The sequence below is a fragment of the Helobdella robusta genome (assembly GCF_000326865.2).
Source record: "Helobdella robusta unplaced genomic scaffold HELROscaffold_1, whole genome shotgun sequence".
In the NCBI taxonomy this organism is placed as follows: domain Eukaryota; kingdom Metazoa; phylum Annelida; class Clitellata; order Rhynchobdellida; family Glossiphoniidae; genus Helobdella; species Helobdella robusta.
Genome location: NW_008703570.1, coordinates 11636235 through 11650038, shown reverse-complemented (window position 1 = coordinate 11650038; position 13804 = coordinate 11636235). Strand labels below are relative to the sequence as shown.

Below are 13804 nucleotides of genomic sequence, written 5' to 3'. Positions count from 1 at the left end.
GAATGATGATTGATTGACCAAATGAATAAATGAATGATTGATTGACCAAATGAATGAATGAATAATAGAAACAATTGAAGGGCTAATAAACCAATCGAAAGAGTGATTGATTGATTGACCAAACGAATGAGTGAATTATTAATTGAAAGATAACATATAACAATGTACAGAAGACCATGTTATGCCAACATGTTATGTCATCGTAATCGTAAATACGAACCCGAGTCTAAGGTATGTACGTATATATACAAATGTACACACACACACACACGCACACACACACACACACACACACACACACACACACACACACACATACATAAACACACATAAACACGCATATATACAGGTACATAAATAAACACACACACACACACACACACACACACGTACCTAGCTAATTAATTATGCGCTCTTCGTCATGATCTTCCGTCAAATCCCAAAACATTTGGCGAAAAAATAAAATTATGTCAAAATTAGATGAATAAACGAGAGACTAATCGATGTAAAAAGTGAATAAATAAATGAATTAATGAATGAATGAATGAACAAATGAATGAATGAATAAATGAATGAATGAATGAATGAAGGAGGAAAAATAGAAAATGGACTGAAAGAAAAAAAGCAACACCAGCTGATCTGACAGGCGGGAACTACGAAGGAATTGAACAATGGAACAAATTCGTTGCAAACAACATTTACGTTTTAAACATCAAATGTTTCCACTATTCTATTTTTTCACCATGTCGCTATCTGGTAGCAACATCATCGTCATCATCGCCATCACATCTTCATCATCATCATCATCGTCGTCATCATCATCATCATCATGCTTCAACGACGGAAGTGGGTGATGACGTTTTCGACGTGGTGCAACTACTCGCTCCCTGTTGATCCAGGGCTCGCTTGATGTACACGTTCAACAACTTTACCTGGTGTAGTGTGGTGGTCATAATTATGACGTCATTGTGTGTGTGTGTAATTATATCACGTGATTATCACGTGCGATTATCAAATAATTAACAAGTGATTATCATCATCATCATCGTATATAATTATCATATTTTAATTAAGGTGGTTAATAATTATCAGACATAAATTGACCTCATGAAATCACCAACGACATCACCGTTATCATTATCAACGTCAACGAAAACAACAATATCATTTTCATCATCATCATCATCAACAACAACACCATCACAATCATCATCATCATCATCATCAACAACAACATCATCATCATCATCACTATCAACAACAACATCATCATCACAACCATCAACGACATCACCATCAACAACATCATCATCATCCTCATCACCACCATCAATTCGGCACCTTGCTGCCATGGAGATCTTGCAGGTAGGGTCTCAACTGCTCACCGACACTCATATAAATTGACACCAGACATACAACACTCGATTTGCGTACACTGCTTTGCTGGTTTTCATAGGCCTAGGTGAGTGAGTGAGTGAATGAGTGAGTGAGTGAGTGAGTGGATGGAATGTCGGGTAGATAGATGGGTGAAAGAATGGATGAACGAATGAATGAAAGAGTGAATAAATGAATGAATAGATATAGATGAATGAATAAATGAAAAAGCGAATTGGTTGATGTTAAAAAGTCAAAACACTCTTCACCATCCTCAATTCTATGGTGATAGCTTTAACTGCAACATCAACCTCATCGTCACACTCCCATCCTTCTCCCATAACATCCCCATAGTATCATCACACCCTATCATCACCTCACCATTGCAACCCACTTCATCGGTAGGCCACACCATGACCGACCTTCAAGAGACTTGGAGTAAGATAGGGCAGCATATCGACGACAATGGACATATCGGCTTCTTCGACGATCTGATTGACCATCTTGATAGCCGCCAAGTTGATGGGATAGTCGTCTGACTCGATGAGCGGTGAGAGGATGGTGTGCGTGCGTGCCGGAGGGATGATCCGCGATAACAAACTGCTGCACTCCTCCGCTGCTCTTGTCACCTGGATCACGTGGGTGAGTGAGTGAGTGAGTGAGTGAGTAGGTGAGTGAGTAGGTGAATGAGTGAGTGGCTATCTGAATGATTAGTATGGTACTTAGTTGTTTGATTGGTTGGTTGACTGATCGATCAATTGAATGTTCTGTAAAAGAGAAGATTGACAGAGTGATTGGAACGTTCATAAATTTTATTAAATGGTTAAATGAAGAATTGATTGATTATTAAAATGGTAAAAGACAATGACCGATAATTATTCTCATCATCATCAATATCTCCATCATCATCATCCCCACCACCATCATCATCATCATCCCCATCACCATCATCATCACCTCCTTGACAGGGTCCTTATGAGCCTCGAGGGATCTCACCACAGTCAGTTCCACGTACTCCTGAAACCTCGGAGCATGACACCTCAGAAATTCAGATAGAACCCTTAAAGAGAGGGCCCTTATGCTGCCCTGTGCGTGTTGCGGTGTGTGTGTATGTGTCTGAGTAAATCTATATTGTGATGTGCTGCATACGCACGTACATACAAGGCTGCATTGATACAATAACATGCAATCGATCGACCGACTGGCCGATCGACCATCCAACCAACCAAACAACCAGCCAATCAACCGACCGACCGACCAACTCCCTCCCCACCCAGCATACGTCAACGTCAGTGAGCGTTTCCAGCAGGACGAGTAGCGTGGTATCGAAATATTCATCCCAAGTTTCCGACGTCTCCTCGCGACACTTCTTCATCAACTGCAGCAAACATGACTTCCTCTGCTCGTTTCTACGGCGATGACGTCAAATTATGATAACGTCAAATTATGATGACGTCACGATGATGCAATAAGTACAAGTACAAAGAATAATGAACAACGAATAATGAACAATCGTGAACAACAAAGAACCAACACAACAAACAACAGCTAACTAACTGTTCGTTGTGGTGTGAAAGCGTCTGGAGGATGGAAGCAACTGACATCATGGTTGTCTGGTCTGGTTCGGTTCAATCAATCGAAGATATCATTGTAATAAACATTAGCAATTGTACATAAGATGCTCTAATGACGAGTTTACCCGATGGTGGAGGTGGAGGTACTAACTGAATTACGTACTTAATGGTGAAAGTACCACTGGACTATGTACTTAATGATGGAAGTACCACTGAATATAAAGCACAACCTACCTGCAGTCTTCTCAGCTTCTTCTCTTTCTTTCTTTATGACGTTTGAAACTCCAAACTGAATTATTTTATACAAAAAATAAATAAAATTATGGCAATAAAAATATGAAGATTAACGTTAAACAGCATTAACATGGAAAAATACTCATTCAACTGAAACATTTATAGCTGTTACAATCAGAGGGCGACAACAGACAACAACCAACGCAACAAACACACGACAACAAAAAATACAGCCACGATGAAACCCGTCAACGACATATCACACACAAACAAAAATTTTTCCCAACGCATGTACACCATCCCCAAGACAACAACAAACCACAACAACACGATGACCAACACAACACAACAACAAGATGACCAACAACAGCGCAACACAACAACACGATGACCAACAGCAACAACACGATGACCAACAACAACAGCAACAACAACAAGAAACAAACCCAGCTCTGTATGGCTCCATTGCATTCACGTCCGTCCCTTCCACCGCCCGTCGCCAGCTTCGCCACGATGTCAACATCTGGAAGGTTCTGGAGGAATGAAGGAATTCGGCTTTCGATGGAGAGAGTGGTGGGCAGGGTGCGAGTGCTCGCTAGGCTGATGGACTTTACGGGGAGATGATGATGCTGGTGGTGAGAGGAGTGAGGGTGGTGGACGAATGAGTGGATGTCCTGCGAGGTCTGACGGATGGAATTGTAGACGTCGTCTGCGTTCATCGCTGTCGCCGTGGTTGTCGTTAAGGTTGACGATGATGTCGTGGAAGATGAGGCGGCGTTTGTTGCTGCTATCAGCTGGGGCTGTTGTCTGCGAGTTTCAAATCAATCAATCAATCAACCAATCAATCAACCAATCATTAAGCCTGAGAAAAATGAGGACGAACTCAAACCTCAAACATGGATGAACATAAACACAGATGAACGTGGATGAACAATGAAAACAAACATATACGTACACGAAATCTGACCATAAAATAAACAAAAACCCAGCAAACAACAAACAAATGATGAATGGGGTAACGACTATTCACATTGACAACATGGCAACGACTTGCTGCATACACTAACTAACCCAGCAACAATGGGCGATGATGAAAAGTTGAACCCACTACCACCACCACCACCACCACTTCCGCCAGACACCGGACTCAGTGGATCCTTCAATGACTGGGACTCGCTCGAATGTCCGGAGTGTGGATGATGATGATGGTGACGACTCTGTAGAATTCTTTCAGCTCCTTCCTAATATTTCAATCATCGCAATGAAGAACATCCACAGCCGCGTTCGTAATAAAGCACCGTCACTACCATCAGATAAGTTGCGACATCGTAGGAGGTCATTCATTCATCATCATCGCGTCTGGCGTTCGAATGCAGCATGCGCCAGGTTCAAATACAGTCACAAATCTACATACAACGAATGCATTCAGGTACGTCGTGTGGTGCCGACCGAAGAAAGCTTTTGCGAAACAAACATTCAACTGGCAGTGCAGCTAAGTAAGCTACTCAATGATTGTCTGCCGAGCCTAATAAAAAAAATCAGCTTTTTTTTATTAGCGCTACCACCACCATCATCATCATTATTATTGTTATCATTTTCATTATTGTTATAATAATTGTTATCATCCTTCAAACTACGGTCGTCACCTGGAAAGTCTTAGGAAGGACAGACATGATGACTTGGAACTCCATGGGGTTGAGAGAGTGCAGGGAGAGCAGAACTGCTTGAGATGCCTGTCACGGTGGGTCAGTGAGTGAGTGAGTGAATGAGTGAGTGAAAAGATAACACATCGAGTGAATGTATGAAGAAAGTAATGATTTATTTTACCACCATCGTCACAGTCATCATCATCATCATCATCATCATCATCATACCTTCCTGACGTCAACACTCTTCGGCTCAGTAGTCCACGTGATGATCCTCGATATTGCTAGCCTAACATCACTCGTGTTGCAAAAATCAGGTGCATCCATTAATTGGGTCAGGTTATGCAAGTATAACAACATCGAAACTTTGACCTATATTCGTGTTTTTTGATTGGTTGATATACGTAAGAACGAAATTGCATCGAAACAGACATATCACAACCATCCTTTAATAACCATTCAACAGTTGCATCTAATCAGTCAAGGATAACTAACTATAAATTGCAAGGCAGTATAAGTTCAATAACAATGAAAGAAGAATGAACTTCTCAAATTTCATTCACAAAAACTCAAATTCAATAAAACATATTAAATTCCAAAAAAATAAGAAAAAATAGCAAATGAAAAAATGGTAAAACTAGAAGGTATAAGCATGCACGCATAATTAAATACGTCTTTTATGGTAGGATTGGAAAAATAAATAAAATAAATAAATGAATGAAAGAATGAATGAATGAACAAAGTAACTAATGAATGAATCAATCAGTGAACTGAAATGTCAACTTAAATGAAACAAGATATGAAATAATTGAACTGAAAGTGTCAAAGTATTAATATTAAAAAGCCATGAGGTCTGCGTATGCTCCTAACTAAATTATAAAAACTTGAGATAACTTACGACGAGTTACGACAGCTTGCGACAACTTACGATGAAATGAAACCATTATATTATAAATGAATTAATACATTACTACGAATTAAAACCATTGGGACAAACAACGACAATTCAACAAAAACTGACGACAGATTGCATGCAACCTTAGTTAGACGCATCACAATTTTATGTAAATTTTAAGAAGGAAACTTTGATGAAGGCTCAAAGTTCCCTTAATTCGCTTTGATACTTATTTACTTGGCTGCTGAACAACTTTGCAAGTATTTTTAAAGGACATATTTAATCTGTTTAGTTGATATAAAACTTTCTAAAGATCTCCATTGAAACAGTTTATATAAGCTACTTGAAATTTATCCGTGATTATGTTGGCAACAATTTACAATCACTTTGAGATGCCTTACGCTCGTTGTTGGCGTTATGTCATAAATGTTGATGTTATAATTGTTGATGCTATAATTGTTGATGTTACAATTGTTGATGTTATAAATGTTGATGTTACAATTGATGATATTACGACTGTTAACGTTATATTAATGTTACAATCGCCCATACGCAGACCTCGTAGAAGCTCCCGTAAGAGGGAAAAACGAAAGATGCACGAAATAAAAAAGGAAAGTAAAACTAAGTTGCAGATTATTCAGCGATCACCTTTTCCTGTAAAATGCACACATGTAATGAAGTTTGTATTTGTCAACTGATGAAGTTATTAAACTTTATGAATGAATGAATGAATGAATGAATGAACGAATGAATGAAACGTATGGTCTCAGACAAGTACTGCTATTGTAAATATAGATGGGAAAAAATCATTATTTTATATCGAACTAATTAATAAATTAGACATAAAAAACAAGACCACAAAATCATTATAGTACATCATAATCGCTATCACCATCTTCAACTGTATCATTTTTACCCTCATCATCCTCATCGTTGTCGTCGTCATCATCATCATTCTTTCTCTTCCTTTCACAAATAAACATACCTTGATGTTGGGCGACTGAGTTTGATCGATGAGAAATTTACAAAGAAGCGTGAACTGCTGACTAGTAGAGAATGTAGTTCTCACGGCATCGAGCGCTTTCTGAACTTTGACCTGCGTTGACCCGAGAAGATCTGACCCAGATTTGGAGAGCAGCCTGGTTAGGAGGACGTAGAGCCAGTCGGAAAGTTGTGAGTAGTAGGTGTTGATGAAGAGGATGAGACTGTCAAGAAAGACGCTGAAGACCTTTCCGTGTGGATCGTGGAACATTCTAGAGAAGATGTCTGTCACTCTCTTTACTTCCAGACGACTGATCACGTGACGACGACGATGATGATGATGAGAATGATGTGGACGTGTGTGTGTGTGTGTGTGCGTGTGTGTGTGTGTGATGAAATAAATGAACATGATTGTAATGAGAAAGATATTTGATAAGGATCTGTAGTTAAAATTTACGAAGGGATTTGCAATAAAAATGGTAAATAACAAATAATAATATGAAAAACATGAATTCGAAGACGGAGATAATGACATGTATGGAAGAAACAACAATAATCATAGCATCAATGACAACAACAAATGCAACAACAACATTAAAGGTAGTAGCAACAACAACAACAACAACAAATGCAACAACAACAAGATAGGTAGTAGCAACAACAACGACAGCAGCTACCTCAAACTCCTGTTGTTGTTGATGAGATGTTGTAATGCGATGAGTCCGTCCCTTCGATCAGACCACGATCCGCTCGACAAACAATTTATTATATCTGATGGCTCCTACGAAAAAATTTATTATAATTTAATACTGATCAATTACAATTAATTATTATTAATTGAAATAAATTGAAATTACATAATAAGACGTCTAAGAGCTAATGAGGTTGCGAAGTGAGGAATAAAGCACAATGCAAAAAAAATCTCCGCCTATCGCAAGCATCAATGCATGTTAATTCACATTCATTCTTTCATTTATTGATATTAGTTCATCCATCCATCCATTCATTCATTTATCCATTCATTCATTCATCCATCCATTCATTCATCCATCCATTCATTCATTCATTCATCCATCCATTCATTCATTCATTCATTCATTCATTCATTCATTCATTTATTCATTCATTCATTTATTCATTCATTCATTCGTTCATTCATTCATTCATTCATTCGTCCATTCATTCACGCATTCATCCATTTATTCCTCCATTCATTAAATGAATAATTAACCAATTAATTAAAAATGTAAGAGTTCTCTGACCTCGACGACTTGCCTGGCAGCATTCCAGTAGCTGCTGCCTTCTGAACACACACTGGATGTCTCGCTATTGTTATCATCGTTATCATGGGACGATGACGACGCCTTGAAGCGTGACGACTGTATTCACCATGATGATGATAATGATATGACGATGGTGATGATGACGACTGTATTCATCATGATGATGATAATGATGTGATGATGATGACGATGACGACTGTATTCACCATGATGATGATAATGATGTGATGATGATGACGATGATGGTGATTATGTTTTGGTGGTAACGAAGACGGAGAAGATATTGTAATTATAATTGTAATTATAAGGTTCAGTTGACTTTAAACATTATTAAAAACTTTCCTAGCATCACTTCTACCTACCGACATCAATATTAATGGATAGTTTATAATATAATACAACGAATTCTCAATTCATGTATGGGACTCAATTCATGCATCATTATCATCGTTTTAATCAATTCATCGTCTTCATCATCATCGCAATCAACCTTTTTACTCATCATAGTCATCCTAGCCATCATCATCATCGTCGTCGTCGTCATCATAGCTCACCAAAAAATCCTCTCCAGGCGTGGATCTCAGCATTCCAACACTGGCTCCGCTTGCAGTTGAACCACCTCCTCCGGCACTCAACTTGCTTCGACTTCTCACTGAGCCAGCACTCTGCTGGCCAGCTACTGTGCGTCGTTCTCTGCCTGTTCGTGATGTTGACGACGACGATGAAGATGACGACGGTGATGATGGAGATGACAACGATGATGAAGATGACGATTATAATGATGAAAATGACGATTATGATGATGAAGTTAACGACAAAATAGTTCATCAGCACAACCGCAACTGTAACAGTAGCATGAATAGTAACAAGGGTGGAATTAATACAACAATGTAAAATCAAAACAAATACTAACGATACAAACAACAACAAACCAAACAGCAAGAACAATAGCAACTAACCAGAAGCATAACTCCTGTTAGGACTTGAGTCTCTACTACTATCTCTGCTTCTGTTGCTGCTGTTGCTGTTGAGTGTGGTCGTCGATCGTCTGCGGCTGTTGACGTAGTTGTTGAAGGTTGGAGTGGCCGTTGGCACGACGTCCGGCTGGATGGGAGTGATGTAACTGAGGCGTGGCGACGGAGAGTTCGATCGACTGGTTGCTGTTCGGTTGGTTTCGACGTGAAGTAACAACATTACTGGGAATCATTACGATTGCATCATTTACACCCCAGAAAGAAAGTAAAAGTGAAACGTACGCTGGGATTGTGAGACTCCAATTTTACTCTTGGACCTCCCTCTGTCAATCATGCTGTTGTTGACGGACGATGCGTAGCCAGAAGATGTCGTGGAGGTGGGTGTGGGTAGGTTGGACATCGGCTTGCCAGACGCTGTCTTCCTTGATCGAGCTATCATCATCAATGCATACATTACACTTTTACGTCAGACAGGCAAGTTAAATTAAGACTGTATTAAAATGAACCTCGCGAGCGTATAAAAATAACTTAATAAGAAATTATCGATTGAATATTGAAGACAAATTAAACAGATGAAGAAATGACAGGTAAACAAAACCACTGAGTCTATAGTGATAAATTTAAATAAGTGGAAATAAAAGAATTGTGAAGTATTATTGAAACGAGAATTCTATCAATTTAATTATTTCATATAATATAAAAATTATAAAAAACATAAAAATAAAATTACTGAAAAAATAAAAAATTAATATGAACAAAAATTCATAACAGTTTTACACACACACAAAAAAAGAAAAAGTCACGAGAAACTCTGATTAGAGCCAAACTTAACAAACCTAACATAGAAACCCATGCAATAAATTAAACATTTATCTAACAGTAAGTGTCTTATTTATGTTCTGAAGTTAAAAATGAATCAATACATGCTGAGCACATTCCAGTTCGTTCGTTTGTAATGCTGGTGCTGTGAATTTGTGCGTATGTACGTTGCACGCAGAAAGGAGATATGTAGATACGCGTGTATATACGCGCACACAACACATATATACGTGAAAATATTTGCTATTAGTAGTGCGTTTACGTACATATTAATACACACATAGATCCTGCGTTTATAAATCGATAATATCATGCAGTTTGTGCTTGCGTGTGCGTGCGTGCGTGTGCGCATCGTGGAAAGCTTCCCAGCTGCGTGAACACTTTCGTCCGTGAGAAACTTTAAAAATATGCTTCTTATTTGTAAATATGATGTATTGCATATATGCTTGTGTTTTCATTTGTATGTGTGTGTGTGTACGCTTGTGTTGTTGTTGTGTGATTATATCGGACGTTGCATTAGACGACCTATCTTAAGGGAAGCGGAGAGTGTTTGCTCATCGCAACTTGTTGTTAGGGAGCTGTTGGTCATCGAGTTGCTGGCCTGGCTGTGTTTCGATGACGATGACATTGAAGAATAACCAGAAGACTTGCCTAAGTCATTCATTGTTGTTGTTGTTGTTGTGTTCATGTTTTTATAACGAAAGTTATGTTGATGTCACGTTTTGCCAATTTGTTTTGAGACAATTGTTGATGTGTATGACATAATTGCAGCAGCAATTGTCATGATTAGTTAATTCGTATGATCCAATTTGTTAAGTAACATGCACATTACGATGTTCGTGAAGTTATGAAGACCATCCGCGCCACCAGCGAGCGTGAAGGAATGAATATTATTCATTAAATTATTTCTTCAGCATGTCATTCATCATCGCCACCATCTTAACGTTCGTTTGTCATCACAATGTTACAATTTCCACAATAATACAATCTCAAATGTATACATTCTATTTCATCTCAGAATGAATCTAGAAACTAGCACAACAACACACAAATTTGTACATGCGTTAAAATAAATATAAATTGTCTAAAAGTAATAAATACATTTAAAAAAATAAAAATTCGACATACGTAATGTTCCATAAATAGCTTGTTGTGATCTATTTATAGATCCGCCACCAATGCCGATCTTGCACATCTTGTCAGACAGCGAGGACAGGTCAAGGTCACTCGTGGCATGACCTTTAAAATTATGACGTCACAAAATTATAATAAATTACGCTGTAATATGAAACAAAATCGAAAATGTACGTACCGTTTCGTTCCTTTGTAACTTTACGTCTGTTCAAATTTTTCGAGTTTAATTAGTTTAATTAAATTTAAACTAAGATCAATCACTTTATTAATGAATTAATTAAAAAATGAATTATTTAATTAATCACTTACTCAATATTTTAATCGTAGTCGAATAAACATCTAACCCATATCCAGAACTGACAATGTTTGCTTTCTCCTGGTTGGCCGATGCCCCACTAAATCTCCTCCCACTCTTGGCCGCAGAAGCCGACTTATTGGCTGGAGGTTTGGCAGGTTCATTTAAATCAACCAATGAAGACGAAGATGACGTGGCTTGGGCCTCTCCCATTAGTTGTTTCTGTTTTGAAGCCTCCAACGACGAAAGTAATGCATCGGCGTGCAGTTTGAAATTTTCAGAAAAACTCCAGAATGCTCTGTTCACGTTTGTAGCAGTGGTCATAGTTTTAGATAAACCATCATCATCATCATCATCATCATCCACATCATTATCATCATGACGGGAACCTTCTGGAATGCATCCTGGCTTCGGAGTCAGCGTCACTAATACCCTTTTTGATGAAATCCTGAGTGACTGGCAGCTGCTTCTCGATAATTGCTGGAGACCACGTTTGTAAGATGTCGTTCATGAACTCGCACGTCTGTCTGTTGTCGTTTTGTGGTTATTGTGGTTTATGCAGTTGGTCTAGTTGTGGTTGTGTGTAGTTGTTGTCGCTGTGGTTGTAATTTGTTGTGGTTGCTATTTTTGTTTCAATATGAGAATTAACTTCAATTAACTTTTTTTTAAATGTGAAAAAAATTGACTCCTAACTTTCTGATGGTGTTCGACTTTGAAGACAAGTTGGAAGCAACGATTGGGATTAACTTGTGGTTCTGCGTGTTCTGTTTTGTTCAATCAAAACGCATGCATTCAATAAATTTGCCTAATTTTTTCAAAATCAGTAACAACATTTTTTTAGATGTAATTTACACGTTGATATAATCCACCATTCATCACATGATAAAAAGATATTCATTTTAAAATTTTATAACCAAATCAAGAAATGATTAATAATAAACAATCATAATTAAACACCAAATAAATTAATTACTTAGTGAATTAATCAACTAATTAATATAATTATAATAATTTATGATAAAAAATTATTTTAAAATATCTCACCTTCAAAACAAACTTGATGGCAACGGTGGCAGACGTAGCCATGACTCGAGCCGAGTTAGGAATCAGTGCAAAGAGTGGTGGAAGGATTGTCTCGGCGAAGTGTCCAAAATCTTTCGTCAGTTCTTGGGATAGGAAACTATTGAAGTGAAGGAAATACAAACGATACGATACGATACGATAGTTGATAGTAGAGCTACAACAGATTATTATTATTACTATCATCATGATCATCATTATTATTATTATTATTATTATTGTTGTTGTTGTTGTTAATGTTGTTGTTGTCACTATTAATTCTATTTCAATAAATGAGTCGACGCATCAAACAGAATGTATGTCTCATTGCATTCGATCCCGATCACTGCAACATCAGTGCCAGGCATCTTAACCGTTACACCAGCGCACCTGATGGAAAAACTAACGCAATAGTGATGCAAGCTTCCCTGACGACTTGAGATCTTAAATCCTTAACAGACGCCTGGAACAAAGGTTCATAGGTCACGAGGTTAGACAGGAATTCTGTACCAGCTTTCACGTCGTAGTTGCACGATGACGATGCAGATGATGCTACTGATGATGATGTGGCAGTTGATGACGTCAGTAACCAGGCTCTTATTTCTTTCAGCTTAATTTGTAAATGGAATGTGGGAAGGAATTTTATGTAAGATAGAGAGAATGGGGTAGGACAATCAATGATTAAATGGTAATGATGAAGATGATAATGAAAATGATGCGGAAAATAATGACGGTAACAAATAAGATGAAACGATTATGAAGTTGATTACAACAAAAAATGAAAAAAAACGCGGATTGTAACGACAACGACCACCAACGACCTCTCGCAATAACACGGCGACGAATGCTAACAACGATAAGGATTCAAGATGGCAATAATAACGACACCAAATATACCCACAGCGTCAACTCTCTTGCTCCAGTCAACGTTATGGTCACTCAATGTGTCCTTCACCTTGGTCATTCGGTCGACAAAATCTTTAGAGGTATATATCTATTGTGTTAATAAGGTTAAAAAGGTTAAAGATAAAAAGATTAAAGGTCATACTCTTTTAATAAATTATCAAAAGTATCAACAACGGCAACTGGAATATGATAGCCGGAGATAACCAGGCGATCGGAAATAGTACCAGGCGCCTCTAGCAATTTTTCATGAATGACGATAAAGGTGGATAACAAAATGTGAAAGTGATGACCAATCACGATAAGAATCATCAACACAATGATATCTTTAGTTATCAACAACGATGATGATGATGGTGATGAATGATGGAAGGGATGATGATGAATGAGTAGAAAGTTGCTAACGTTGATTTTTGGGACTTGTGTGAACTGCTTAACGAAAGCGTCCTCATCAATGCCGATCGGATTGGCTTTCAAAAACAGATGAATAAATAAAATAAATAAACAAACAAACGAACGAACGAACAAACAAACAAATAAATAAAAAAATTATAAAACCAACACACACACGCACGCACGCACACACATGCACGCACGCACGTTACAGCAATTTACTAACAGCTTCCTAATGAC

General features: G+C 37.9%; 1 protein-coding gene across 1 annotated transcript; it reads right to left on the bottom strand.

Annotated features, from left to right (window-relative positions):
- Positions 1-827: 827 nt before the first annotated feature.
- On the bottom strand, positions 828-7479 carry HELRODRAFT_63102 (hypothetical protein; the record flags this gene model as incomplete). Its single annotated transcript, XM_009011483.1, has 12 exons — positions 828-932; positions 1342-1458; positions 1797-2003; positions 2332-2460; positions 2657-2783; positions 2932-2992; positions 3625-3969; positions 4300-4423; positions 4829-4915; positions 5057-5200; positions 6709-7015; positions 7382-7479. Coding segments are annotated over 12 exons (1851 nt in total), but the record flags the coding sequence as incomplete, so codon positions are not given.
- Positions 7480-13804: the final 6325 nt, after the last annotated feature.